Here is a 27,131-nt window from a genome sequence, read left to right as displayed (position 1 = left end):
TACACAGAGTGACTCATTGCTGTAAATGTTGACACATATAGGATATAAAAATATCATATGCTGGACATACTGTACATTGCAGTTGTGGTGTAAATATGTAAGAGATAATGCATAGCAAGCTGATGATTATTGAAAAAAATTAACTCCCAACAGGGGAAAGGAACTCTGTTTTTAGAATAGAGTCATGGGACAAAGGAAGTTATATTGTTTACCTGGCCAGTTTATTAGGTACACAAGTTGAAACAAAAGCATTTTAATATAACAGTCCTGAACTAAATTTTAGTGACATAAACGTTATAGTTTAATTTCCTTCTCTTTTAACATAAACATTATTATAGTGAATAAGGTGGATTTATTTTAATTTTGATATTTATTAAAAAGCTGTTCCCCAGAAACGTCACTTTTGAAACTTTAACTGTGATTTAAAATGTCATATTTCCCCCTAGCAGCTGCAGTATAACTATGCTTTTCTGCCAACATATGAGACGAAGACAAAACATCGATGACCTGGTTTTGCTGGCTGCTGTCCAGGTAACAGGGGTCAAACATACAGCCCAAAAATTAAAGTATGTACTGTCCCTGATTTGTCCACTGTTGTAGAAAAGAAGTGGACAGAACACAACACTGAGACCCAGGACTAAACAGCAGAGAGCAGTGAGCCCAAATTGCACTTGTAATTTATTTAATGTAATCATTTTACTAATATCCTTTTGTGCACTAAAACAAATGGAACAAGAGTTATAAGTTATTATGCTGTTATTTATTGGTCTGGCTGGCACTCCATGGAGTTTTATATATTTTATCTCTCTTATTGTTATTTTTGTTCTGAGTGTTTCTATATTTTATTGCTTTATTTTTATTTCATTCTATTTTTAATGTTTTTATACTTTACTATGTTTCTGTCTTTATTAGCATTATATTTCATTAGTGTTTTTAATGTTTATGTCAGTAAACAGAGAGCTAAATACATATTTAAAAAAAATACACACACTGTTTTATTTACCGGTGTTACTCTGTTTTATTTATTTTTGTTATTTCTCTCCGTTTTCTGCGCTAACTCCCTTAGATAATTTCTTTTAAACTTTTTAATTTTTTTTAGTTGATTCCTGAAGAACTGCACAAAAGTTTCTAGTACCCAGCTTGTCCGTGCAGAAAATGCCAAATAAAGTTCTTGAATCTTGAATGTTTAATTATTTTAACTAGATCCTTTTCCTTTATAATAGACAGAGTGTGCATTAGTCTGCATGCCCTTATTGTTGTTTCACTTTTAATATGCATATATATATGTGACACTGATTTGTTTTGAAAGGCTGATTTGATTGATTGATTGATTGATTGATTGATTAATTGGTTAATTGATTGATTGGAATTGGGCCCCCGAACTAAAATGAGTTGGACGCCCCTCGTCAGATGCAGTGACTTTGGCTGCTGGATCATTTAGACCACTTGGGGGACTCGGGTATCCCAGATCCAGATCCAGATCTGGAGGAGTAGGAGGAGGAGGAGGAGGAGGAGCCTCGGTGGAGGAAGTAGCTCCACAGATTGGATGTGTGTGTATGTGTGTGTGTGCGCGTGTGTGTGTGTGTGTGTGGAGCTGCAGTTACCTCCATAGTGAGAGTGTCGCGAACCACTGGATCGTCAAAGGAGACGCAAAAAGAAAGAAGACATCCTCGGGGAGGGAAGTAGGACGCGCGACTCGGTCTGGAAGGACGCTTCTTCCCCGTTTCCTCGCTCCAGGTTGAAGCGGTGCGGCCGGTCGGTCCCGAAGCGAGCATTATGCATTCAGACTGCAGGCTGCTATGGGCAGAGCGGTAATGGTGGGCAGGGGACCGACAGGGGCCGGGGTTCTCGTCCTGTCGATTCTCATCATTCTCACCACGGAGGGCTGTCGAGCTCAGAAAGGTTTGTGGCACACAGCTGCGGTGACAACTGGAGGAGTTCAGCCGTAGAAACACGCGGCCATGCTTGCCTCTTTAATTTTTTTTTTAATTATTATTATTATTATTTTTTTTTTGAAAGTGTAAACACAAACCTTCAGCGTTGTGTTTATTGTTTTCGTCCGACACACTTAAAGCTACCTTACATGGCCGTGTGTACGTGGAGTTACGCCTGGTTTACACCGCTTGCCGCCCGTCACAGTGTTTGTTCTTCTTCTTCTTCTTTTTTTTGGTGGCGAAACCAGGCAAACCGGTTCCTAAAAAACTGAGATTGTCAAAGAATAGCGGTCGCTCGGTGCGTTTAGTCCTTGCGGATTAAACATATAGGCTTACACGGTGTGCTAAAAGTTTAAAGCCGCAGCGTGCTACTTGTTGGTGTTCTCCCCCCGAGCTTGTAACATTTAATTTTCCACTTTTTTAAACGGAGTCTGGCTTTGAGGTGTCTTGTTTGAGACAACCGCACGTTTAGGAGCTCGTGGCCTTACTTTTCGGGTCAGGTAGTCAAATTTCACGACCAGTTTACCACCTAAATTTAATATATTTTAATTTGAGACAGGTTACTTCATACAATATCGAAGAGGGATACATTTATTTAGCAGTTTTTTTGAGTCCACAGCTAACATCAGGTGGTCAAAGATTGGGGGTGGGGGTTGTAGTGGGGGTACTGCTGTAAACACGTGGACACAGTTTATCAGTTCTTTTTAAATGATCTATTATGTATTATTAGTATGTACTAAAAAGACGTTTGGGGCTAGTTTAGAGTTGGATTAAGGTTTGTTTTTGAGTGAAAGGGGTAATAAACGCCCGTTGAATACCAGGCATTTGTTCAGTAACATGTGTGAGTCAGAGTGAGCGGAGCAGCTTTGTTTTTGTCCTGTTCATCTGGTTAATGTCCTCCGAGAGGCTCTTGCATAACTCCAGACCCCCAGAACGTCCACTTAGCACCATGAAGCGTGACTGCAGAGTGTTATCACCGAGCCATGAGCCCGACAACGTCAACAGGCGGACGCAATGTCTCTGCTTTCTGACAGCATGGAGCTCCTCACACACACAAAAACACTCATCCATACAAAAATGTGGTTGTAATTTCTCTCTAATTGGATTATACAGCCTTTAAGTTGTCTCTTATTTTATGTATTTCTTTCTCAGCTGCCAAATTAACTGCCACGAGTTTCTTATCGACTGCAGAAGCTCAACGCAGCTTGATCCTAACATCTGCACAGAATCCAAATATTGCATTAGATTATACTCATTTGGCAGAAAAAATCATCCAAAGTCGGACACTAACCAACAATTATTTTCATTATTGATAAGACGGTCATCCAGTTTCTTCATCAATTAATTGTTTGGTGTGTACAGCTTCAGAAAATGGTGAAAGTACACAATTTCTCACAATAACAATAAAGCTTGAACGATATAACTGTCGTAGCTTTGTCAGTATTGTTGTCTGACATTCACTGATTTAAAAACGTGTGTTGTAGAGCTGTAAAATGGCTAAAATGTTGCAGTTTTTACTCTCTAAAATTGGTATTGGCGCCAATAGTCTAATAGACCCCAACCAGACGTCTTCAGATGTTTTGTTTGGCCAAAGATAATTGGTTTACAATCACTGCAAATGGAGTTAAATACCTTCAGGGGTAAAGCAGTATTGGCTTATCAAAGATATCAAAGTATCTGAGTTTAATGTGAAGCAGAGTTGGGAGTCCCTGCTGTAAACAACAGTGGTCTCTTCAGGTGATAAAGGCCTATTTAAAAACGGTGCTCGTCATTGCACCATTAGGCCTTGATTGACTCATTCACACGTTTAAGGTCAAGTTGTGTCAGCAGATGAAAGTTATATAACAGGATAAATTCCCTGACTGTGCACCTTGTGGCGATGCTTAACAACCACTGGATGTGAAAAATGATGCTAATGGATGCCTTTAAGACATGGGGAGAATATGGCTTCCTATGTAGTGAATGTCATTAAGAAATGGTAGATAAAACGGTAGAGGTCGGTATCTTGAAAAGCAAGAAAGCGGCATGTTTGCTTGTCAGAAAGACAAAGTAGAGCCTGTATGGAACTGCAAAAAAAAGCTTCAGGAAGGTTTAGCTGATCCAGGAGCAGTGGTGCAATCATACACAAACAGGCTTTACAAGGTAGAGTCTCTACAAGCAAACCTTATCACAACGGTTATCATTCAAACTGTGAGAAACAACGCCAGGAAAAATGTCTGTTTAGAAACAAATGCTGCGGAGAGATGGAATTCTGATATCGGGCCACGGTAGCTAAAGATATGTTTAGAGGTGGGAGAGGAGCAGCAGGTGGCACATAGATTCGTAGATTCATCTACATATCCAAGCTATTTAGAGACTCAAAATGCAAACGGGACAGGAGGAAGATGACCCGAGGCTCAAAATCAACATGGACCACTTCAACATGTACAAACTGGAGCTTTTAAAGTAGCCCGTGTAGCCACCTGAATTGAGAATCTGAGTCATCTGAAACGTGCTGCCAAAGATATTTTACAACTTCGAGCTGATCTGTAACGGCGACCAGGTAAAAATTAGGACTGGATTTACTGCCTCATATGAGGGAGGGTCCAAATTATTATGTCCAACAGTGAGAGCAACGCCAGGACTGAAAGCTGACGGGATTTAAAAAGTACGACAACAGGGAAGAGCTACGCAAAAGCAAAGCAATATGCAAGATGCAAGATGTAAAACTAGAAGAAACATATTGTGGAGATACCTAAAATCTCTGGAACCGATGACAATATTAGTTTTAAGTAAAATTATTTAGAAACCGCACTACTGAGTGATAAATCGAGTCACACTGACCCTGTGAATCAGACCTGATTCAGGAAACCATACCCAATATTAAATTAAATATAGCATTTAATCAAAGGTGAGATTACCAGGTACTGTCTCAGTATGGTGTCCTAAGTTTGACTTATTACATTAAAAGTGTAATATGTCAGTATTTTTCACAAATTGTGTGTTTGCTATCAGGCTTTGCATTGACTTTTTTTATTTTTTTTTTAACTCCACAGTTTGTAGGTTTTCCTGCTCTACATCGTTCTTGTGAAATACTTCTGTTGTTTTAAGACTTAAATCAACAAAATTCCTGCTTTGTGTTTGTCCTCTCTGCCTCCTGCCCTGCATGTGTTTCCTGAATGTGTGTGTGTTTGCGTTGCCCGGCAGGTGATGGCTGTGGCCCCAGCGTGCTCGGCCCCAGCAGCGGGACTCTGTCCTCTCTGGGGTACCCGAGGACATACCCCAACGACACGGTGTGCGTGTGGGAGATTAGCGTGCCCCGCGACAAGAGGATCCACTTTCGCTTTGCCTCGTTGGACATAGAAGACAGCGACTGCCAGGTCAACTACCTCCGCCTCTACAACGGCGTTGGACAGGAGAGGAGCGAGATTGGTGAGAATAACGCATCAGATCAGGCAATCCAGTCCTGTTAGGCTCAGTGTAACGCACCAGTAAATATCTTTGGATCCTCTCCTCATATCTATCTGATGTTGGATATTGGTGTCAATGTCCAACAATTTTCTAAACGTGACGGTCCAACATTCACGCCCACTCTGTGTAATGATTGGCCCGCGTCCAGAGGTGAAAAGAGACAGAGTCGGGGCTTGATCTTGTTTCTCTTGCTTTCTTATGTTACTGAACACCACTCTACATTTTTACTGGAGAGACTCTCAGAAAACACGATACCATCTTCACCTTCTTTATGAAGACTGGCATTCAGTTCGCTGCCATTGGGAGTGACTGCACACTTTCTTCCTCCCGGTTGTGTGTCGGTCGACGTCGTCGTGTGAGCTACTTTTAGCTCAACCCTCAGCTCTCTCCCAAACTGTACGCATCTAATTAGCTCGTTTACTGTCCGTGTGCCCAGAAGAAACTTGGTTATTAGATGAGAGCCACGTATGTTAGGAAAGAACTGTTACAACCTCTTTATTTATTCCCTGACCTCAAGCACTGTTTTTTGAGCCAAGGGTGGAATATTTTAAACTAACTGAAGATATGTGCTGGCCCGGCCCTTGAGGTGCAGCTGAAATAATCGACTTGCAGGCAACTTTGGTAATTTTAGTGCCGAGTGAAGTCTGCTAGCTTTACCTGCGTGTTTCAGCTTTGCTACATTGCTTAACATTTGATAAAATTTGGGTGCAAACGGGAATCAGGACCGTGTAATAAGCATGGCAGGTTGTCCGGGCCTTTTTTGTGTTTGAGTTTTGGTCTTTAGATGTTTATGGAAAGTTATTTTCTGCTGCTTTTATTGGTGCCCAGGTGACATTAGCTTCTTTTATGCTGCTTTGCATCATACTTATGATGATAAACATGTCGGTATGATCAAGGAACATGTGCTATTTCATCACTACTTTGCCATTTTATCACTTATTGAAGACTAAAAATGAGCTTTTCCTGTAGAAACTAAGGCCCTATTTGCACGGGATTAGTTTTACATGGGGATCTCTGCTAATCTTAATCCCGTTCATGTCTGTGATTTGTAAACTAACAGTTACACTGCAAATTACCTACCATACATACTTGAAAGACAGAGGTTCTCTAATGATACTAATCCAATGTGAATCGACATCTCTGTGATTTCGGGGAGTTTTTACTTTACTTACGAGACTTTTGTTTTATTTGCAGATGTTTTCTGCCTCTGGTCACTTAAGAATTATGAATGATCTGCTATAATTCAAAGTGCGACAGATGATACGGTGCAAAGTATAGACGTCGTTTGACTATTCGCCTGTTTAGAGATGAAACCATTAAATCAGTCATTAGTGTGTTCATCGGCAAAGTAAGAGCTTTTTTAAATACTGACAGGTCGTTATTAATTTCTTCCCCGCTATAAATGGTATCAAAAATAAATCCAATCATCCATTATAATTTGCAAAGTAATTAAAACTGTGTCTGACATTCAGCCGAGTGCGAAGGAAAGTAGCAGAGCCATAACAGCGGTACCTGAATTTGACTTAAACACAGTTTGTTTGTCCCGTGTGAATGCACATGAAACACAGATGTAGGGGGTAATATCTCAATCACTCGACGTCCTCAGGTAAAACTAATCCTGTGCGAATAAGGCTTATGACACAAAGTTAAGAAAATTATTGTTAAAATTCAAACAGTTGTCATTTATACTTCCATAATTTCATTCTGTCCCAGATTAAATGGGAGACTGTAAATAATTTTCGCATTATTCTCTAGTATAAATCAAGATTTATGGTTCACACATTTTAAATAAGCTAAATCAAACACGTTTGTGTAACTAACCAGCCTTGTGTTTAACAGTTAAGTACTGTGGACTGGACCTGAAGGTCAAGGAGCTGATCGAGTCCACTGGCAACCAGGTCACCGTCCAGTTCAGGAGTGGGACCCACCGCATCGGACGTGGATTCTACCTGTCCTACTCCACCACCGAACACACAGGTAACGAGCGCCTCAGCCTGCAGCGACAGCTGCAGTGATTAACCGCATCGAGGAAACTGGTTACAAGTTTGTTTTGGCCCTCGAGCTCAGAGTTGCTTCGGAGACTGTGCGTTTGTGTTAGTTGCAGCTGTTTCATTCTGCACCACCACCTTATTTTTTTTGTTTTTTTTATAGCACTCCTCAAGTAATTAGATTGTCCTGGAAAGACTAGATCTGTAACATGTGGGTTTATCTAAGACCTGGCAACTTATCATTGTTGGGTGTTAACCTCATACCTTTCTCTAACCAGTGGGAAAGTTTTGTGGTTTTCAGACGGTTCATTCTAGATTGTGGAGATTCAAAAAAGCCATGTAGGTAACATCACCGCTTGTATGATGCAAAACAATGTCATAAACTCACAAAGAGCTTATAAATATGTCCTGAATGAAGACATGCTGCAAGGAGACAGTGATTCCAACACCAGTTAACTGTGATGGGCCAATCTTAGCTCTTCCTGCTTCTGTTTTTGTTAAAAATACAAATACAGACTCTTACCACCTGCTTGTTCCTTTCATGCAATGCACACAACTAGTTGCCTTTTGGCTGGAGACCTTGTCGTGAGTTCACATTTTGGTCCAGACACAGACGCTGTGAGGCGACATCACAACCGACCTTCAAAGCCGTTAGCTCTCTGATGTCTCTTCAAGTGTGTCTGGGCCTTAAAGCATGTTTCAGGAAACAAATGGTCATTGCGGCCATTGTGAATTATTCAAAAGGATCTAGTGTATTTTAAATTATACTGTAAGAAAACACTGCACAGTTCGTAAAAAGAATAAAGGTTCGAGTCTAGCGTGGCTGAATGGAGAACAGTGTGTACAGTTTTGCGGTGGCAGCGCTCGAGGACAAATGAGAGAAGCTTTTACGATGTGGTGTTTGAGCCGCGGATTTAAACACACAGCAGAGATAAAGGGCTGCCCTGTTGTGAATGGTATATTCTGATCAGGCCCTCACGTCTGGAATTTCAGTTGTTGGTGCCGTGCCGATCATGCTTGTGGGCATTTGTCTCAAATTGTCTGCCCCCCCTCCTCCCCTGCACAGGCAGAAATTAAAAAAAAAATAAAAATATATAAAATAGCCTTGAGGGACAAAAGGAGAACACAGACAAACGTTTTGGGAAGTGAGGAGATGCAGAGATGCAAGAGGGAAGAGGAAGTAAGAGCAATTCAGAAAGTAATAATTTATTTGTGGCTTTATTATGAGGCTCCCCTTAGTCCACATTGTTCTCTCGAGTGATTTATGACTTAAGAAATGTGATAATAAATTGCTGCAGTTTGTCAATGAAAATAATCTAAACTCAACTCTAATGTGGTTTTGCCTTTACATCATTGGCTCCTCCATTAATTAGAAGGTAATGTTATGGGGTGGTGCTACAGTATAGTGGTGTTTTTTTTTTTTCTGCTCTGTGGTGAACAAAGTTGGGTCTTCTGATGGAGCATATGAAGATGGATTATTTTCAATGACGTGTCTTGCTTAAGCTTGTTACATACTCCGCGACAACCGAGAAATCTGTTCCCACTCTGCGTAGGGCTGCGACAACAAGACAAAAGTTAGTTTTGGCCAAGTAATTTATACGTCACAAGAAATTTGAGTACTGAACTTCGCGCAAGTCCTCATAGGGCCCTCCCACTGCAGTATACGTCTTATTATTTTGGGATGTCGGCCAGTCGTTTTGACGACCATATCCGTCGCATCACGCCGTTTATCCATCACGCACAGTCCCACACACAGTATACCGATGTTTTCTTAAGAGAGATTAGAGGTCACACTGCAAATATTAGCACCTGGGAGCTCACAGACTGGCCGCTAGTGTTTCTGCATTTTTGCATTAACCACATCCACTTCAAATTTCGGACTAATCACATAATAATAACCAAACGCCATACGAGAAAAAAGTGTCTGCCCAGTTGATGTGTCCAGAACATACAAAGCAAGTAGAGCTCCCCCTGGTGACTGGCTGCAGTATAGGTCACAAGCTCCACCTCCTCCATGTTAGTAGATGGGACTGGGGCCAAACTAAAACACTAAAATACATATCAAATAATTTTTTTTATACATGTTGAAATGTCAATTTTTTGGATAAGTTTCATATTAGTTATTTTATGCTATAGAAACAGGATGTGACGTAATGGCGACCAGCAGTTGCTGTGCCAACGGCTTTGTAAAGTGGTTGCATGGGACCGTGAGAGTTGTAAAAACAAAATTTAAAAATTTAAAGTACAATGTATAAGCCAACATTTCATTGTAACTGGTGGAGGTAGAGCAGAGCAGAGCAGAGCGTAGTATTAATTAAACTAAAACTGTCTGGAGGAAATGTGGCCGGGTCATCGATATCAAAGCTCCTCTCGGACCGTACTGATGCCACCTGTATCCCCGGGTCAGTTTAACCAATGCAAGGAGGTGGCGAGACATGGTCCATATCTGTACAGTCTATTGTCTAGAACAAGCTGCAAGAACAGATTTCTCTGTTCTCGTTGAGTATTTGTAGCCTTTACAGTACATTTAGGGCGGCGACTCTATCGTTTCGTTTCATTATTTACTATTTTTGACTATTTATTATTTTGTCAATTTCACAATATTTTGAAGTGTATTCTGACATTAGTGAAGTGTATAATACATAAAAACTGGTAGATGATGGTGCGTTTAGCAGCAAAACATATTTTAGCCACCTAAATATAATCAGTACCAGTTTTACCAGTTTTAATACGCTATATTTATATTGTCATGACATTACTGTGGTTGATATAGACTCATCCAAGCGTAGCCTGACTCAGTCTGGACTCACTCCGTTGGGAACCGATTGAGCTCTTGCAAAGATCTGAACAATCAAATCGTTTGGGCAGGGTTTCGAGAAGGGTAAGAGCAATGTGTTGCAGAGTTCAAACTTGTTTACAAGAAAGTGGCTCTGAATGGTTGTAGCACTGCATCCAATTTGAGCAGAGGTATTATTTTCTCTGTTTCCGTTGAAACACGCCCCATGATGAAATCCCAGACTCATATTCCGAGTCTGTCATGCTACGCTGAGCCAACATTTTCTGTGATTTTTGCCTCGGAAGAACATGGGAGTTGCGTGCGTTACTCTCTGCAATCACAGAACACTCAACAAATAAATAAAACTTAATAAATAAACAGGTACTATTAAGTTTGAGTTTTCATTCTGATAGTAAAGTGATTGAGTGAGTATTGCTTTATTTTGCAGCCTGGTAGCTCAAATGTACCTTAGAAAGCCTTTGCATAAATAACAGCCACTTTGAAGTTGGCGGATTATCTCTTTTCTGACGATGTCACTGCTGCACGAGTTCTTTGTGGAGACAGGCTTTTGTCCTGTGGAACATTTGCAGAGGCTTCAGATAAACAGATACCAGGAGCCACAAAGAAGAGGAAGGCAGTGATGTGTGTGCGGCGGAGTAATAATTCTGTCTCGGTAGTCATCTCACAGGGAGGCAAACCAGACCATCAGCGCATCCAGACACTTTTTTCCATCGAAGAGCTGCCGTGTTTTCTTGTATTGCAGCCGTGCAGATGAGCGTGGGCGTGCAGTTTGCACAACCGTCCTATAGTGGTTGGGGGTATTTGTCAGTTTGAGTCACTGGTTGGTTTAGCCGATAAATGTTTCTTTTAAACAATGCGGTCTGGACTCAGAGAGACTGACTATCACCACAAGGTTTCCACGTCATCCTTATTGGACATAAGCACCGTACCTCATCACCAAAGCACTCATGTCAACACCCAGCACACACACACGTTGCGCTTTGATGTGATTCGTCCGTTCACAGTTGAAAACAAACAAAAAATTCAGTGAGTCCAGCTTCTCAGACGTGAATCATCGCCGGGTTTATTTGTCCTCCATGACAAATGATGGTAAACTGAGCATCTGCACATTTTGAACTGTTGTTTGCACAAAAGAGGCAATTAAATATTTCAGAGTGCTCTGGAAAAGTGGGATAGACGTATTTAGCCCGTGCCAGCGGGAGCAGCACAGACGATCCGTGCACCACTTTGGTGGTTATTACAATAAAATCTAATACAAATGTTCATGGTTCCCGGAGGACGAATCATGAAGGTTTTGGAGATTCCATGACTTTCCCTGCCACCACAAGGCTTCTGTTCCTATTACATTACTGCATGTCAAATACTGAAAACTAACACGGTGAACATTGTTGAGCGTTATACCTCGTAAACATCAGCTTGCTCACATTGTCTGTGAAGGTTCGCAGTCATACAGGTCTTGGTAGTCCAAGAGGCATTAGGGTTAGTGTTAACCCTAACCCTAGGATAACCCTAGCCCTAAGGTCTGAACGGAAGACGTTCCACAGATGAGCGGCGAAATGTCTTCAAAAACAAGTCCAGTTGCCTTTTTTGATGCCTTTTGGACTCGCTCACATTGTACCCTTTGATGTGTTAGCATGCTAATGTTAGCTCAAAGCATGACTATTCTTGAATAAGTACAGCCTCTCAAAACTGCTAGCAAAGCTGCAGCCTCCTGGTTTTTCTTATAATTGAGGGTTGTTTGGTATATAACAAAGATTTTCAGCCATCATACCCATCGTCAGTCTATACCTGTGTTTTGTTTGTGAAATGCCAAAAAAAAAAAGAGAAAGGTGGTCACCAAAATTTCTAAAATGTCCACAATATCTTCAAATCCATCATAAAATCATATAAAGACGAAAAATCTGCAACAATCTTGATTTTTATGTAGTTCAGTGGCAGAAATAAAATTGCCAGTCGGTTTCGTAGGTTAACTGATTCATAAATCATCATTTCATCCTCAATTAGTATTAGTCATATGTTTAAATAAACTATAAACCACAAGCACAAATAGTCTCTTCTGTGGTTCCAGCATCTCAATATGAAGGTGGAATTTGAATTTAGTTTGTTTGGACATTGAGGTATATTTTAAAATTCTGTAGCTTTAAAGTGAATCAGTCATTTCCAGGTTATTAAATCGTGAGAATAATCACTCTGGCCGGATAGCAGATTATGAAATGGGCAGATGAAAATGATGATGGAGCGTCGTTATCTGGGGGGGAAAAAGAGAGAAAAGAAAAGAGAAAAAAAAAAGAGGGGGGCGATGGCTTTACAGGAACGAGTGGAGAAACCAGTTCTGACGCTGTTCGTTTGCCTTTCGCAGATCTAATCACGTGCCTGGACAAAGGAACGGATTTCCCTGAGGCAGAGTTCAGGTAAATGGTGTTTGCTTTGTGCAGATATTTGTGCAGCGATCAAACTGTTAGATGTGCGCTGAGTGCGTGTCTCTGTCCTCTCAGTAAATACTGTCCAGCTGGCTGCTTGACATCCACAGAGGAGATTTCTGGGACCATACCTAATGGATACAGAGAGGTGAGTGCGCACGGTGCACATGTGCATGAAGGGGTTTCATATTCAGGTGAGTCACGGCTCCCATCCACTCTGTGGCCCACAACAAACCAGCCAATAACCAGCGTTCGCTTACTCATCCTTTCGAGGCCACGTCTTTTGTGGTCCTGGAAGAAACCCACAAGTTTGTGTATCTCAACATCTTGTGCGAATGTGCATGTGTCCTGCGCTGATGACCTCACAGCACCTCTGCTGAGCATGAGGTCATAGGCGCCGAGTCTCTGGCTGATGACCTCATGTTCGGAGCTTGAGGATCTCGCAGAAGGAGGGAGAGAGAGGGGAGCGGCGTTCCTGGACGATGGGAGGATAGGGAGGGGAGGAGCGTCGGGGTGTGCTTCGGGGAGCGAGGCGCCCCCACAGGAACAGAGGAGGGGCAGGGTCAGCGGGTGAGAGGGAGGTGAGATAATAGTTTGGCCGACAATAATAACCCTGTAATCCAGTCCAGCTGCAAGAGGGTGCAGAGCGGAGCCGTGTGTTTTTGGAGAGACAAAAAGCTGAAGGCAGAGTCGGTGTTAGATCTTTGTGTGTTAGCTTTTATTGTGTGTGTGTGTGTGACAATAAACTGGAACATGATGGTGATTGTGGAGGCTTCGGTCCGTCTCCCACGAGGATTAGTTGCCCCACCCAGATCACAATCCTGCAGCTGACTTTATCTCTCTTAATTCTGCCCGGACCCTGTACTATAACCGTACTGTTTTTATATTTCTACATGCCACTTATCGCTGATGTGTGTGTGTGTGTGTGTTTGTGTGGTTTTCTCTGTTGGAGGCATGGCGCTGTGGCCTGGAGCGCTACTTGGTGTTAGCGGTTTGGTACGGTTCTCTTTAGGATGTGGGGTGTGTTTTTGGGAAGTGTAAGAGTTACGAGGGAAGTGTCGATTACTTGTGGTCGTCTTTTCACGGCCACGCATGTGTGTACGGGTACATTTTCAAATCAAGAGCCCCCCTCCTCTCCTCCTCTCACACGCACATCCTTGTCAGCTGTGAATTCCACTGTGGGTTTTTTTTCCCGGTAATGAAATGCAATGAAACCACCTCACTCGAACAACTGCTCCTTGGACGTAGCTTGTGGCCGGAGCGGATTCAGGTTTAGTCAGTGATGTGGCAGCAGGTTTGGGCAGGAATGCGGCTCGGCGGTGAGTCATTACCGTCAGTGCCACTGAAGTATCTTCCGCAGCGAGCGGTGACATCAGGCTGACTCACCGGCTTGTATCTGCCACGGACTGAAGGTTAAGGGATCCGCCTCTTCCCATACAGTCGCTTGCAAATGGGTAGGATTTGCTTTGCCCTTTGTTTGGATTCAATTCCCTCTCAAGACGCTTTACAAAAAAAACGGGCTGAAACCTCCAGAGCAAGCCTGAAGGCGACGGTGGCACATGGAGAAACGTTCAGTAGAGCCCAGCTCACGTGGAGGGACTCGTCTCCTGAAGGCCGGCCGGGTAGAAACAGAGGAGAGAGAAAAGAAGAGCAGGAGAAACAAGATAAACAAGAATTGCACACATCGGGTTGGTCTTTGTGATCTTGCGCCTAATGAATTTTATCAGAATGGGTTCAGAAACAAAGAAAATCCACCAAAAATCCATGTGCCAAATATTTTACCCTTAAAATTCCCTGTTTCTGGATCAGTAATTCACATTACAACACATGCAATACAATGCACTGATTAATTACCCTGCAAGCAAGACCAGAGTAATTTTTCCAGACCAGGTTTTGTGGCTCTAAAGTTGATGTTATTTAAATAAAGCTAAGTTAAATTATCAGGAATATCAAGTTTAAAGAGTAGTAATAACCAGAAAATTGTGAACAGAAAGTTTCCAGTCGTCTTAACCTCTCGTTGATCTTTCCTCTTCTATATATTTTCCTTCCAAGAAAATTAGAAGGAACAACACAGTTGTTGTCTTGTATCATGCAGAAAACGGGTATCAGACAAAGCCTCTCCTTTTATCAGCCCTCTCTCCTCAGAGGTGGCTCCTGGGACTGTTTGTGCAACGAGAAAGGTTCATAATTACGAGTCTTCCTCTCTGTCTCTTCCCCTGTCGTCCTGCAGTCGTCCCCTCTGTGCGTGGCAGCGGTCCATGCAGGTGTGGTGTCCAACGCAGCGGGAGGGAGGATCAGTGTGGTCAGCAGCAAAGGCATCCCTCACTATGAGGGCACACTGGCTAATAATGTCACTTCCACTGGGTGAGAGATTCTATCTGAAGATTTAGAGACTTGTTAAACTATTTTAATTCATCGGTTTTCTGCCTGAATGATTAAAAACTATGTAAAATGTGTTCACAAGTGAGTTTAATCCTTTCTTTTTCTTTTTTTTTTTTTACATGTCTCTCCTCAGAGGAACTTTGTCAAACAGCCTCTTCACCTTTAAGACCAACGGTGAGTTTTTTTTCCCTATATATCATCCTCAACATCCAAAATATTTTTCTGTTTTTATAAAAGTTATATAGATGTATTTATTAGCAACTGCATCTGCACATTTACTTGAGTATAAAACTTGCCTTATATATATGTGTGTGTGTGAGCAAGTAAATGGAGTAAATGACCTGCTAGTCTACATGCTCATATTTTATCTTTATTGTAGATTAATGCAGAAGAACCCGAACATACATCTAGACCTCAGGTGTCAAACTATAGCACAAGCGGGCGAGTCTAATCTGGCCCGCAGCATGAATTTGCAAAGTGTAAAAAACTACATAGAAGACTGCAATTTTTCAGTGAAAATAACTGTTGGCCTTAATTTGTCCACTGTTTTAGTTAAGAGGAGTTTACAGAACACAACAGCTGAACACCAGCACGTTTCCATTATCACTAGAAATGAGCAAAAACACAAATATCGCAATAAAAAAAAAAAGCCTACATTTCCAAAAAACCTCCCAGATGTCGTTAAAACACTTTCATGTTCTTGTGAGGTGGTTTTTAAGACGTATTGATATAACAGATATTAACGCGCAATAGTACTTTACAATTTCAGAAATAATTAATTTATTAAATGTAAACATTCTCCTAATTTGCGTGTTCTCTTCTTTGCACTAAAACAAACCACTTCAGATCAAATTGGGCCGAATGTGGCCCCCAAACTAAACTGATCTAGACAGAGTTATGACACATCATCCTCATTAATGTCTTGTCTTCTGAATCTCATGACGTGTGATGTTGTTATTAATGAAGGTGGTAATTTATTTATTTGTTTTACTTTCAGGCTGCTATGGAACGCTGGGTTTGGAGTCGGGTGTTGTTGCAGACACTCAGCTCAATGCTTCATCCGTGTGGGACTGGAGCGTCAACTCTGGTCAACACAGCACGTGGGCGGCGACGGGGGCGCGGCTTAAAAAGGCAGAGCTGCTGCCCTGGGCGCCTTCTCAGAACGACCAGCATCAGTGGCTGCAAGTCGATCTCAAGAGGGTGAAGAGGATCACAGGTGAAGACACAAAACAAGATGTGATAAAAAAAGAAACACTGTTTTTTGTTGTTGTTGTTGTTGTTGTTTAACCCATTGCTACTTTATATACACCTATCAGCCAGAACATTATGACCACCGACAAGAGAAGTGAATAACATTGACCATCTTGTCACAATTCAATCTTCTGCTGGGAAACTTTTGGACCTGGCATTCATTCATGTGGATGTTACTTAGACATGTAGCGCCCACCTAGACTAGACCAGACACCCCCCACCCCCATCCCATAGCAATGACACTCCTTGATGTTAGCAGTCTGACACAGACGGCACAAGGTGTTGACCTGGCCTGCACATATTTTAGTAAAGGGATAAGGGAATGGCTTAATATTGAATGTAAAATAATGATGTATATCTTGGATGCACAAGACACAATATTAGGCAGGTGGTCATAATGTTATGCCTGATCAGTGTATATACAGTCAATGGTGATATCACTGAGCACTTCAGTGACACTCCAGGGACCCTCCACCTTCCTCGTGAAAGGTGAGGCTTAAGAACGGCTGCAGTCAGCGTTTCCCAGAAGAAGGTTTACAACTCAGCATCTCGTCTCAAATAAAAAGACGGAAGTTAAATGTAATGCAGTCTTAATGGGGATTGATTTTGGACTCTGTCCCCGGGCCCTGTCGTCTTGTTTAAGCTCACAGTCTAACCAGCTGTGTCTCTGTCCATCCGTCTGTCCCGTCCGTCCGTCCTCCACCCACCACCAGGCATCACCACCACCGGCTCCACCCGGAGAGATTACCCGTACTACGTTTCAGCGTACCGAGTCCTGTGGAGTCACGACGGCAAACGGTGGTTCAGCTACAGGGAAGCGAATTCTACGCAAGACAAGGTGAAGCACAGTCAATAACCCCCACCCCCCCAAAAAGCTACATCATCTGCTTTCATGTTGTTTGGGGTTTTTTTTTTTCTTTCAAATTAGTGCAAATGGACCAAAATGTCACTTAAGAAGGCTGCAAGGACACTTACGCGGATTGTTGCCACGGCAACCGATATTGACTATGGGATGTTTATGGCAGGAAGTGAGAGCAGCCAGTGATTAGAGTTAAGTGCTGTGGCAGACAAGTCCGGACACTTGGGCATTAATAATGAATGGGTATGGATTTAGCGGTGGAGCTGTTAGAGGCCGGACCTGCTGTCTGCTCTCTGATGGGATCCTCACAGGCTTCTTTTTGTGTTGGAGGGATGTAGTTATTGGCTCGTGAATCTGGAAAAAATAATCTGTTTATAGCACATTTGTACACAAACTGAATTTTCCAATTAACACCTCTTTTTTTTTTTGCCCCTTAAATGTGCATATTTGTTCTGGTCTTGTGGCAGATTTTCCAAGGCAACATCAACTACCTGCACGAGGTGAGGAATAACTTCATTCCTCCCATCGAGGCCCGGTTCGTGAGGATAAATCCCACCTCGTGGCACCAGAGAATCGCGCTCAAGCTGGAGCTGCTCGGCTGCCAACCTCCTCAAGGTAAATGTGGTCTGACGGCTGACAGATAAACAAAGAACATTTTAAGTTTTGTTGTTCATATATATTTTTTCTTTTTCTCTGTGGGACAGTGAGGCTGGCTACCCCTTCTCGTCATAGTCCACCTCCGGCAGGTACAAAACACCCACCTCATTTTGGCCAAACCACACACACCCCAGACATACGGAACACCACCATGCCTCCACACACCAGTAAAGGTACGAAAGAGTTTTAATAAAAAAAAAAAAAAAAGTTTGATTCTCCAGGTGGAGTGTTTATTGTAGGGTCTTTGCTCTTAGATGTAGCGTTGGCGGCAGTTCTGGTTCCCGTGTTGGTCATGGTCCTGACTGCTTTCATCTTGACTGTGGTTTGTGCTTGGCACTGGAGGAACAGGTACACGTCATTCTCCTCTTATCTTATCTCTTTTGAAGCTTTTTCTCCTTCACCACTTTATTTTTTTTCCCCTCCCTGCGCAGGAAAAAAAGCTCTGAAGGGACGTATGACCTTCCTCACTGGGACCGCACAGGTACGCCGCCACTCCACAGCAGGTCTTTGCGTCGGTTTTATTTTGTGAGTCGGTGCAACTCATCTGGTTGTGCGTCCGCTGCAGACTGGTGGAAGAGCATGAAGCAGCTGCTGCCCTCCAAGATGGTGGATTCGGAGGAGTCAGTTCGGTACAGCAGCAGTGAAGTCGGCCGGCTGACGGGGAGAGGCGCCGTACCCCGACTACACGCTGAACCTGCAGGTACGCGCTGCTCCGCGTGCTCCTTGGTGTTTAGTTGATTTAATTAGCGTACAGCTAACCTAGCTAGCCTTAAAAAAAAGAAAGCCATGTTTCTTGGTCAAATCACACTTTTAATTAAAGATCATAAAGACTCAAACATGTCACGATAATCGATGTTGAGTGTTTAAAGAGAACTATAGTAAAACAAAACTCTTATTAGCCTGTACGAACACTGTATGGCTGTAAGATGACCCCTCTGCAGGAACCTGATTGGCTGGCAAATGTGAAGGGCAATAAAGCCACAAAGTAGAGTGTTTTAAGAAATTTGGATGGAGCAAAAGAGAACAGCCTTATTTGCATTATTATTTGAAAGCCAAGATGAACTGTGCCGAAGCCACGTGGTTGTTTCAAAGTAAAAGACTGCATTAAGAATTTTAATTTGAAAATCACCCAGATTCACTTTGTTTTCCAATGATGGACTTCCTGCTTGAACGATTCACACCTGATCCATCTCGCAACTAGCTCGCTTGAAGCCTGGCAGCATACTCGCAAAATCCTTGAGATTACATGATGGATTGTCGGGTAATCTCAAGGATTTTGTGAGTTGTGTTTCCTCACAGAAGCCGGAAACACGTTGTGGATTTGACATGTCACCTCCTTAACGTTATGTTTGTAACTCTATTTCTTCTCCCACAAAGCTGCTTGATATTGCAATATGTTAACCAGCTAGTTCCTGGCTGTGACTGCTTCCTGTTTGATACAGAGTGATCCCATGAGAGTAAAGATCTGCGACATCTAAAAGTCTTAAGCATCCTAGAAACAGATTCCCCTGTTTACTGATATTCCAATGCTTTGCTCTCATTTCAGAATATGCCCAGCCACTAGTGAGCGGTGTGACGACACTAGGCGCACGATCAACCTTTAAACCAGATGAGGGGCCTGACCCGGGATACTCGGACCCGGACCTGTACGACGCCCCCATCTCGCCGGACGTTTACCACGCCTACGCGGAGCCGCTGCCTGCTTCGGGGTCTGAATACGCCACACCCATCGTGGTCGACATGGGCTGCCACCTGTCAGGAGGCGGCGGCGGCGGCGGCTCCTCTTTCATGGGCGCCGGGCCCAACTCACTGCTCACACGGACGGACAGCGGTCAGTCGGGGAGGTCGGCGTACGATACACCCAAAAATGCCACTGGACAGGCCGCTGAGGATCTGACCTATCAGGTGCCTCAGAGTAGCACTCAGAAGCCGACAGGGCAGAGCTGAAGAGTCAGGGTGAACGTGGCCTTAATCTGCCCCCCCCGCTACCAAAAAAAAAAAAAAAAAAAACCCCAGTGGACAAAGATAGAGGGTTATTGTTGTTGGAGGAGGAAAAGGAGGAGTGACCTTGCCAGCCTTTGAGCCTGGGCTCGAGCCTTGAATGAACACTACCTTAGCTTTAGATTCATCTGGAGATGTCTGTATTGCCTAAAACGTTTCTGCATGGCCACAAACTGCTTGTGTAGCGCCATCACAGTCCTATCACTGAAACCACAAAGATGAATGTGTTAGTGCCAGGCGTGCGAGTCGGACGACGAGGAGAAACGCTGACTACTATTTGATAAAGACTTTTTTTTTGTCCCTGTTCTGTGATTCTTAGTAGTTACTGCATCCTGTAAAGCTGTGATTTCACTTCTTGTCTTTGTTATCCTGTTACATACTGAACCAGGTTCAGATGAAATGTGCCCGGTGATTTACACTCAAATCCAAGGGTTTTCTTACTGAATTAGTTGCATGTTGCATCAAAGTACCCTACACCCGAGGCTAAAGAGTTCCTCCTTTTGTAGAGAGACTCTTTGCCTTCCACGGTACATTTTTGTCTTACTTTGTTTTAAAGGCATGACTTGAAATTGTGTATAGTACTAATTCCATTACTGCAATCCTGTTAACACTCAAATGATTTACTGATATTTATTTTTATTTCACATCCTGCTGATAGGGAGAGAATCTTATTAATGAATACCCCACCGCTAACCAGATTCATAGGTGATCAAAGAACTGGGTGTCGTATTGTTGTGAACACCTGACTGACCATAAGTCATTTTTTTTGTTACATCCTTTTAGAGTATTGTATCGAGGAGAGTCAACCCAGTGAATATCCCAAAGAGGAAATTCTTCTTTGTAGTATCGGAGACCAAATGTTGCCTTTTTTTTGTGTGTGTGTGTGTTTATGCAATGTTGATTCACGACGACTTTCACAATCGTGCCAAGTTTAGCCAAATAAACGTTAAAGCGGTCTTAACGTAGGATCTGTTCAGAGTTACATGATGCAAAATTAAAAGGTACACAGATGAGCGATAGTGTATATGTTACAGCTGTGATCGTTTTACTAGTTTTGAGTGTTTGTCCTGAACTTTTCTGATTTTGTGAATTGTGGTGTTTGTCTGAAAAAAGGGGTGTTTGATCTGACCTAATACATTTAGGGTGTTCCTTCCTTGTATCTTTGTGCATCGGTGTCTGTACGTGCGTTGAGCTGTTTCCATATTTCAATGTGTTTTTTGTTTTGTTTTTTTGTGGACTGGTTCATGACGTGGCTGGTAGCCACACACTTGGTCTGCAGCAGGAGGAGACAAACAGGACACCACCCTCACCAGAGGCATGGTGCTTTTTTTTTTTTTTTTTATTTCAAAACAGCTGTGCCACCATCATGTTTCAGTTTTACCCTCAGTGACCCGGGTACAGAGCTGTTCCCTGGTCACAGAGGGGTCGTTGATGTGGCTCTCACTGATTGTATAAAGAGAAATAAAGAGTTTTTAAAAAGGAAGTGCAGTTTATTACAAATCTTACATCAAAATAAATATTTACAAGTGATTTTTATGGGCCGAAAGAAATCAGCGATAAACATCTGGACTGTGCTATCAACGAATGACATGGACGGACGACCATAAAACTTTGTGATCACATTCCTCTCAGGGCAAACTCCAACAACACGAGTGCTGCCTTAAGCAATCACCGGTTAAAAGTGCCATCGTAAAAAATTTGTTTCCTTTAATGACTAAAAATTCACCAGGCTAATAACGTTGCCACCACCTTCCTCTGAGCTTTAAGCGCTAATTAGCAAATGTTGCTAATGGTAGGACTTGTAAACTACGGAGGTAAACACTAGTACGTTAAAAAAAATGTAATTGCAACATGTCGGAGATCAGCAAACAAGACAAATTTAATGGTCTCTAGATTCCTGGTATTAAATGGATGTGAAATTTAGTCACACACCGTTTTGTTTAAGTGAGAAAAGGCGTTTTTAAATCGATCCAATTATTGTCCTAATCCGGCAACGCAGCTGTTAGCTTTAGCTTAGCATATCCGTTGTAATGTAGAGCTGCCAATTGGCAAAAGTGATAAATAAAGTCAACTTCTATCAACAAACCGGCCTTGACATTTTTATCCCAGGTGCTGCGTGGTGCCTCGTATGTTTTGTTCATTTGATTTTCGGTTTAGAAAAGGATATTTTAAAATTCAAAAAATTTAAATTGAAATTCAAAACATTTTTTTATAAGGGCCGAAAAGGGATAAACAAAACTTCAAAAACCGGACTATTTTCATTTTCTGTTTCTAAAAATAAAAAATAAAATTGTTAGAAATCAGAAATTAAAAAAAAAGCGACCGTTTTTTTTTTTCATATTTTGCAACCGGTTGTTGTTTTCAAAGTAAGAGCACGTATGAGGACGGCATTGCGTGATTGATTTTGGACATGATTCGTCGGCTGCAGAAATCTATAATGTTAGCTACTAGCTTACAATTCCCTGATTAGATGTAGTTGTTAGTTTTCACCTGAAATATGCGGCTTAGATTTTCTGCAGTCATGTCGTCTTTCCTGAGACACGCTCTTTTATTGTTTCAAAAAACAACGTATTGATCCATGTCATCAACTTGTTACACAGCCTTCCTTATAAATGCTCTTACTTTGAAAACGACAACTTCCGGTCCCACAATATGAACAAATGGCGCTTTTTTTGTTTTCGTCTTCTAACGATTTTATTGTTTTTAGAAAAAAATTAAAAGCAAGCGGGGTTTTAAAGAAAAATGCCTTAAATTTTAATTTTTGAATTGTAAAATGAAAATCAAATAACCACTAATTTTTTGTTTTTTAATATCCTTTTCTAAACAGAAAATTCAATGATCAAAACATAGAGGGACTATAGTCCCAAGTCTATATTTGCCCGAGGCAATCCAATTGTGTTAACTGCATTGGCATTTGACACAAATTTCGAAAAGGAGTGGAGTATCCCTTTAACGTGTCTTTACGTCTTGGTCTCATCATACAAGCTTCTATGACAGATACAGAATCAACATGTGCTGCACCCAACTCTAACAACAGTAACGCACAGTTTGGAAGCTCATTTGTAATCACTTAACAAATTTTCAGTTTTCTTCTTTCAATTTTTTCCCTTCATTTATGGAAAATACAGCCTCAACACCACTGTGGCTGTATTGGAGTCGTTTTAAAATGCAATAATTACTAAGGATATTACATTAAATGATGTACAAAAAATGCCTAGTGTTGAAAAATACACACGTTTATCAAGTAAAATCAGCAAGTAAATAAGTAGCCAGTGCTAACGGGAACAGCTTTCCCACGAGCGGCTGTTCAGAGCAGCCTCATCACGCGTGTGGATCATCGAGTTGATAGGGAAAGTAATTTTCCAGATGTCAGACTCGGCTCGGCTCTTTCCTCCGCAAGCTGTTATCAAATTGTACCAAATTGTCCTTCTCCCTCATTCGCTCGCACCAGCGTTCCCGTCATTTGGGATATGTCGTCGCTTTAAAAACAACCAAGAAACGGCACAATTACTCTTCATCTGCTTCTGAGTTTGTTTGTTTTTTCCAGCTTCACTCCTCCATGTTCTTCCCGTCCTTTCCAAACTTCCACCAGACCACCGTGAGGATGATGGCTAGCACTAGGATCAGGCTGCTGGTCACTAGGTAGGCAATGGGCAGGAAATGGTTCTGACCTCCAAACCAGGTCAGCGTGGTCAGCACCACCAACTTTCTGCCTTGGAAGTGCTGCACAGGAAAGTCTGAAAGGGTGGAGGTCAAGGCTAAAAATAAAAAAAACAAGGTGAAGTAATGAAAAACAGGCCGCCTGTGGTCTTAAAATAGCACCCGTCCGTATGTTTGTGTTTCAGATAAAGACAATAGTGCAATGAAAGGATACTGTAGGAAATCTCGATGGTGTAATTCCCTTTTGGAAGCCCCTTGGTGAAGGGATGATTGGCTCGATTTAAAATCCCGTAGAGCTTCTTGAAGTTGGGGAACGCCGCCTCCCTCATCCATACGATCAGGTCATCGTTGATGAAGCCGTTGTTGATTGGTTCTTGTGGATCAAGCTCATACACGGGCTTCTGCCAGAACGGAGGTGGTGCTGTGCCTTTGGAGGGAGCATTAAAAGGTGTGACACATCACCAGGGTGGACATTAACTTTTAATTTTGTTGTTTGCGGGGTGGGTTTGATTCAACACTCCAGGTCATTATCAAGTATTCAGCTCCGATAAGGTTCTGTGTAGGTCTAAAGCAGCATTTATATGAAAAAAATGCAGTCTATAGTACATACACATATTAAAAGCCTGCTTAGAATGTGGCTTAAAACTAAATTATTCAATAATGTGACTCAAAATAATAAAAAAAATAATTCCTTGTTATTTTCGCCTCTCTCAGCCGTTCTGTGCTCTTTTCTTTCGTGTTTTGTTCTCTTCAAATAAATTAAATGTTATATTTGGAAAATACTCCATATTAGGGTGTTGTTGGTTGCCAGGGGCAACAGTGTCTATCTGGTTGCCAGGGGCAGCGGAGGTCCAACGAGAAGCAATCGCTGTTGAAAACTGGCGAGTAGCCAATCAGAATCGAGTATTCAAGAGCGCCGTGTTCTAAGTTTCGTTCAGCGGCTTTTTTTTTGCGTTCCATTTTCAGCTTTTCTTTTGTTCATCCCATCCCTGGGTTTTCTGACACCTTCAACATGCCCACGGCCTCCTCATTATCACGAGACCGCTTCACAACCGTGGTCACAAGAACGCCTGACTACAGTGGCGTAGTCACAAACTGTGTGCACACGCAGTGCTCATGGGAGTTGTAGTGTCGTAGTCTCACTTTACATTCCGTTTATTATATCAGACGCCCGTTTTGAGAAAACTACAATAAAAAAAGATGTATGTGAAATGAAGCCCACCAAAGCGGACCTGCATTTGACTGGTTGAAACGTGTTAATGTCAAGCCCCTCACACCACTGACCATCATGTATCACGAACGAACGAAAGGAACACCCCTCTTTACCTTCAAACGCCTTGGCCAGAGTCCCGTTGGTGACCTGAGGGTTGCGGAACTTGATGTTTTTGTCCGTGTACCACGAGATGCCATTACGCAACAGAGGAACCGCAACAGAAGGATTGGACTGATATTTGAGAGTGAAGGAGTCTGAGAAAACACAAGAGTCCAGTGAGAGGTAAGGTGAAGGAAGGTGTGTGTGTGTGTGTGTGTGTGTGTTTACCGTTGAAGATGCTGTTGGCCACGGCGCCACAGGGAGCAAAAGGGCGGTTTTCTGAATCAGATATAAACGGCGTACAGTATGTGCTGGGGGTCTGAGGAACCAAACAACTTTGAGTCAGTAATAGATTGTTTCAGTTTTATGCTATAGATGAAGTTACGTTGGAGCTTATTTTTCTTCCTGATTTCGCACACAATGTACTTCCATTCATTTGAATTTCGTCTAAATTTGCATCTTTATATTTTCTTTCTATCTTCACTGTAGTTAGTTAATTTTGCTTTTGTAAATGCATTTTTCTTTACTTCTTGGCTTCCATCTCCCCTGCGCAAATAAACAAATCAAATGAAACGCGCCCTAAGAATTGTGTTGAAGAAGGACATTGACATTAGGCAACGCTGGTTATTTCTCTTAGTCGAGCAAACATGAGCCATTAAATTCCTGTAACTGGACCAAATGTTCTTTTTTTTTTCCTTGTGAAGGGAAAATATAATATTGGGAAAGACTCTTCCAACAGCTCACCTAACCAGTCCTTGCACCATCACAACGTCATGGTGCAACTTCCTTTCAAAGTCGCCAAATCACAACTCGGAAGGAACACGGAAGGAAAGCAACAAACAGCGCCCTGTCCTCAACACCAGATCTAAACAACACAGGTAACCGTCACCCTAGAGGAGCCTTCGTACCCCCAAGTTAATAAACTACATTCTCCTTTCCAGTTATTAAAGATTTTCAATCTAGTACTTTTCAGAGAGAATATTTAAATTGAAGTATTGCTGCCTTCACTAATGTTAATGATTAGAAAACATTCTCCTTTTAAACCAGCCTTGAGGACCGATGTAGTATTTTAGTCAGTTGTAAGTGGTAGTATTTTAAGAATAAGTATTTTAAAAAAGGTGGGGATACCTTAAGGTTTTTCTTCCGTCCGACCATCTGTGCATCATCTCTCGAGTCCATGTACCTGCGGAGGTTCTGGTGGAAGTTCTTGAGGCCGTAGTAGAAGAAGACATCACCCTGGGACAGAAACAGGAAACAAACACTGGGCTGAATTCTGCCTTTGTGTCACTTTCTGGATTTATAGCAAAAGCAGGAAATGAAAAGACGTGTTGGATATCGAGTGTTAATGTCAGCTGAGATTAAAAAAAAGTCTTAACTCGGGGTCCACTTAACAAGCTCTTCGAAAGCTCTACGCCGCAATCAGGCTTTTAGAAAGAGCTCGTGTTCGGACACTTCACCGCGGTGTGTCATCAAACTTAAAGGGGTTATTACCTCAAATGGTTTCTCAATGGAAAACAGCAGTGTGCAGGTGCACGGCTTCGCTGCGTTCGTCACATTTTTACGCTTTTCAAAGCAGTCATAACACCCCCCGGCCTCTGTGTAGTCCATCTGAAAAGACACCAGAGAAGGAATTAAAGAGCAGAATCAAGTGAGAATAAACTGTTCCAGTTTTGAAGACGTGACCTTGGACCTTTCCTCTCCCTCTCTCTCTGTCGCTCCCTTTTTTTATTGCACACAAGGGCCTTTGATTCGTATCCGTGTCTCTCTAACACACACTTCATGTATTTCACAGCAAAAAAACTAAACAAAAAAACACGTCCAGACACCAAAACAAGAAGAAGAAAGCGTGACTTCGACTCACCTTCATTTCCTGTATGCTCTGCACGGTGAGAAGCAGCCACACTCCCAGCACCATGCATATCAAAGCCAAAAGGTAGAAGAAAGGCAGCACGGTGTTAGCTGTTAGCATGGGAGACCAGGCAGGTAGCCGCTGCTGCTTGAAAGCCGAGTTGTCGGGCCTCCGGGCCAGGGGCCCGGTCTTGCCTTTCGCTCTACCCATGACAGGCGCCTTCGGCCGGAGACAGACGAGGAACTGGGAGCAGAGCTGGAGGTTTCAAAACGCTCGTACGAGAAAGGCGCTGCTCGGTCTTCCTGTTTCTTTTTTATGACAGCGTATCTCCCCGCATGCATACACACAGACACACACACACGCACTCATTTTTCCCAGCAGGCTTTGCAGGGTGGGGGAGACCGTTGTTGACTGTTACTTATTAACCACGACCCTTTGCTTAACTACCTCTTTCTGTTTTGTTGTTTTATTAGTCTTGACCACTTCCTTCCTCAAACAGACTATTTCTTCTCGTCAAGATTATTTCAAAGTATCGCATGTCTTTATTCTCATTAGCAGTGGACAATAACAC

General features: G+C 42.4%; 2 protein-coding genes across 3 annotated transcripts; one reads left to right on the top strand and one right to left on the bottom strand.

Annotated features, from left to right (window-relative positions):
• Nucleotides 1-1,547: 1,547 nt before the first annotated feature.
• On the top strand, nucleotides 1,548-21,222 carry dcbld2 (discoidin, CUB and LCCL domain containing 2). Of its 2 annotated transcripts, XM_047601940.1 has the most exons (15): nucleotides 1,549-1,902; nucleotides 5,121-5,345; nucleotides 7,224-7,361; nucleotides 12,529-12,580; nucleotides 12,665-12,737; nucleotides 14,820-14,953; nucleotides 15,105-15,145; nucleotides 15,969-16,187; nucleotides 16,936-17,060; nucleotides 17,549-17,696; nucleotides 17,786-17,911; nucleotides 17,993-18,086; nucleotides 18,170-18,219; nucleotides 18,304-18,438; nucleotides 19,285-21,222. In XM_047601940.1, the coding sequence occupies exons 1-15, from the start codon at nucleotides 1,800-1,802 to the stop codon at nucleotides 19,683-19,685; spliced, it is 2,064 nt and encodes a 687-aa protein (XP_047457896.1). In that variant the 5' UTR covers nucleotides 1,549-1,799; the 3' UTR covers nucleotides 19,686-21,222. The 2 variants fall into 2 exon arrangements, with proteins under 2 accessions (XP_047457895.1, XP_047457896.1); XM_047601939.1 differs by having other exon boundaries at nucleotides 1,548-1,902; nucleotides 18,170-18,438.
• On the bottom strand, nucleotides 21,209-27,131 carry tmem30c (transmembrane protein 30C). The gene is made up of 7 exons (XM_047601941.1): nucleotides 26,573-27,131; nucleotides 26,203-26,319; nucleotides 25,840-25,947; nucleotides 24,940-25,030; nucleotides 24,726-24,866; nucleotides 23,614-23,826; nucleotides 21,209-23,476 (listed from the first exon to the last, which is right to left on the bottom strand). Exons 1-7 carry the CDS (start codon nucleotides 26,768-26,770, stop codon nucleotides 23,289-23,291), a joined length of 1,056 nt encoding a protein of 351 aa, XP_047457897.1. The 5' UTR covers nucleotides 26,771-27,131; the 3' UTR covers nucleotides 21,209-23,288.

The sequence above is a fragment of the Mugil cephalus genome, chromosome 12, assembly GCF_022458985.1.
Source record: "Mugil cephalus isolate CIBA_MC_2020 chromosome 12, CIBA_Mcephalus_1.1, whole genome shotgun sequence".
NCBI lineage: Eukaryota > Metazoa > Chordata > Actinopteri > Mugiliformes > Mugilidae > Mugil > Mugil cephalus.
The sequence above is the reverse complement of the archived record's forward strand: the minus strand, read 5'-3'. Positions and strand labels throughout refer to the sequence as shown.

What these genes read in the sequence shown, in the direction of transcription:
- tmem30c (XM_047601941.1), bottom strand. Translation starts at nt 26,770, where the DNA reads ATGGGTAGAGCGAAAGGCAAGACCGGGCCCCTGGCCCGGAGGCCCGAC. An exon ending in CCATTGAGAAACCATTTGAG is followed by an intron (nt 25,948 to 26,202) that starts GTAATAACCCCT and finishes TTTCTGTCCCAG; the next exon opens with GGTGATGTCTTCTTCTACTA. An exon ending in TCTGGCCAAGGCGTTTGAAG is followed by an intron (nt 23,827 to 24,725) that starts GTAAAGAGGGGT and finishes CTCCCTCCAAAG; the next exon opens with GCACAGCACCACCTCCGTTC.
- dcbld2 (XM_047601939.1), top strand. Translation starts at nt 1,800, where the DNA reads ATGGGCAGAGCGGTAATGGTGGGCAGGGGACCGACAGGGGCCGGGGTT. An exon ending in GCTTGGCACTGGAGGAACAG is followed by an intron (nt 18,087 to 18,169) that starts GTACACGTCATT and finishes CTCCCTGCGCAG; the next exon opens with GAAAAAAAGCTCTGAAGGGA. An exon ending in ACTACACGCTGAACCTGCAG is followed by an intron (nt 18,439 to 19,284) that starts GTACGCGCTGCT and finishes CTCTCATTTCAG; the next exon opens with AATATGCCCAGCCACTAGTG.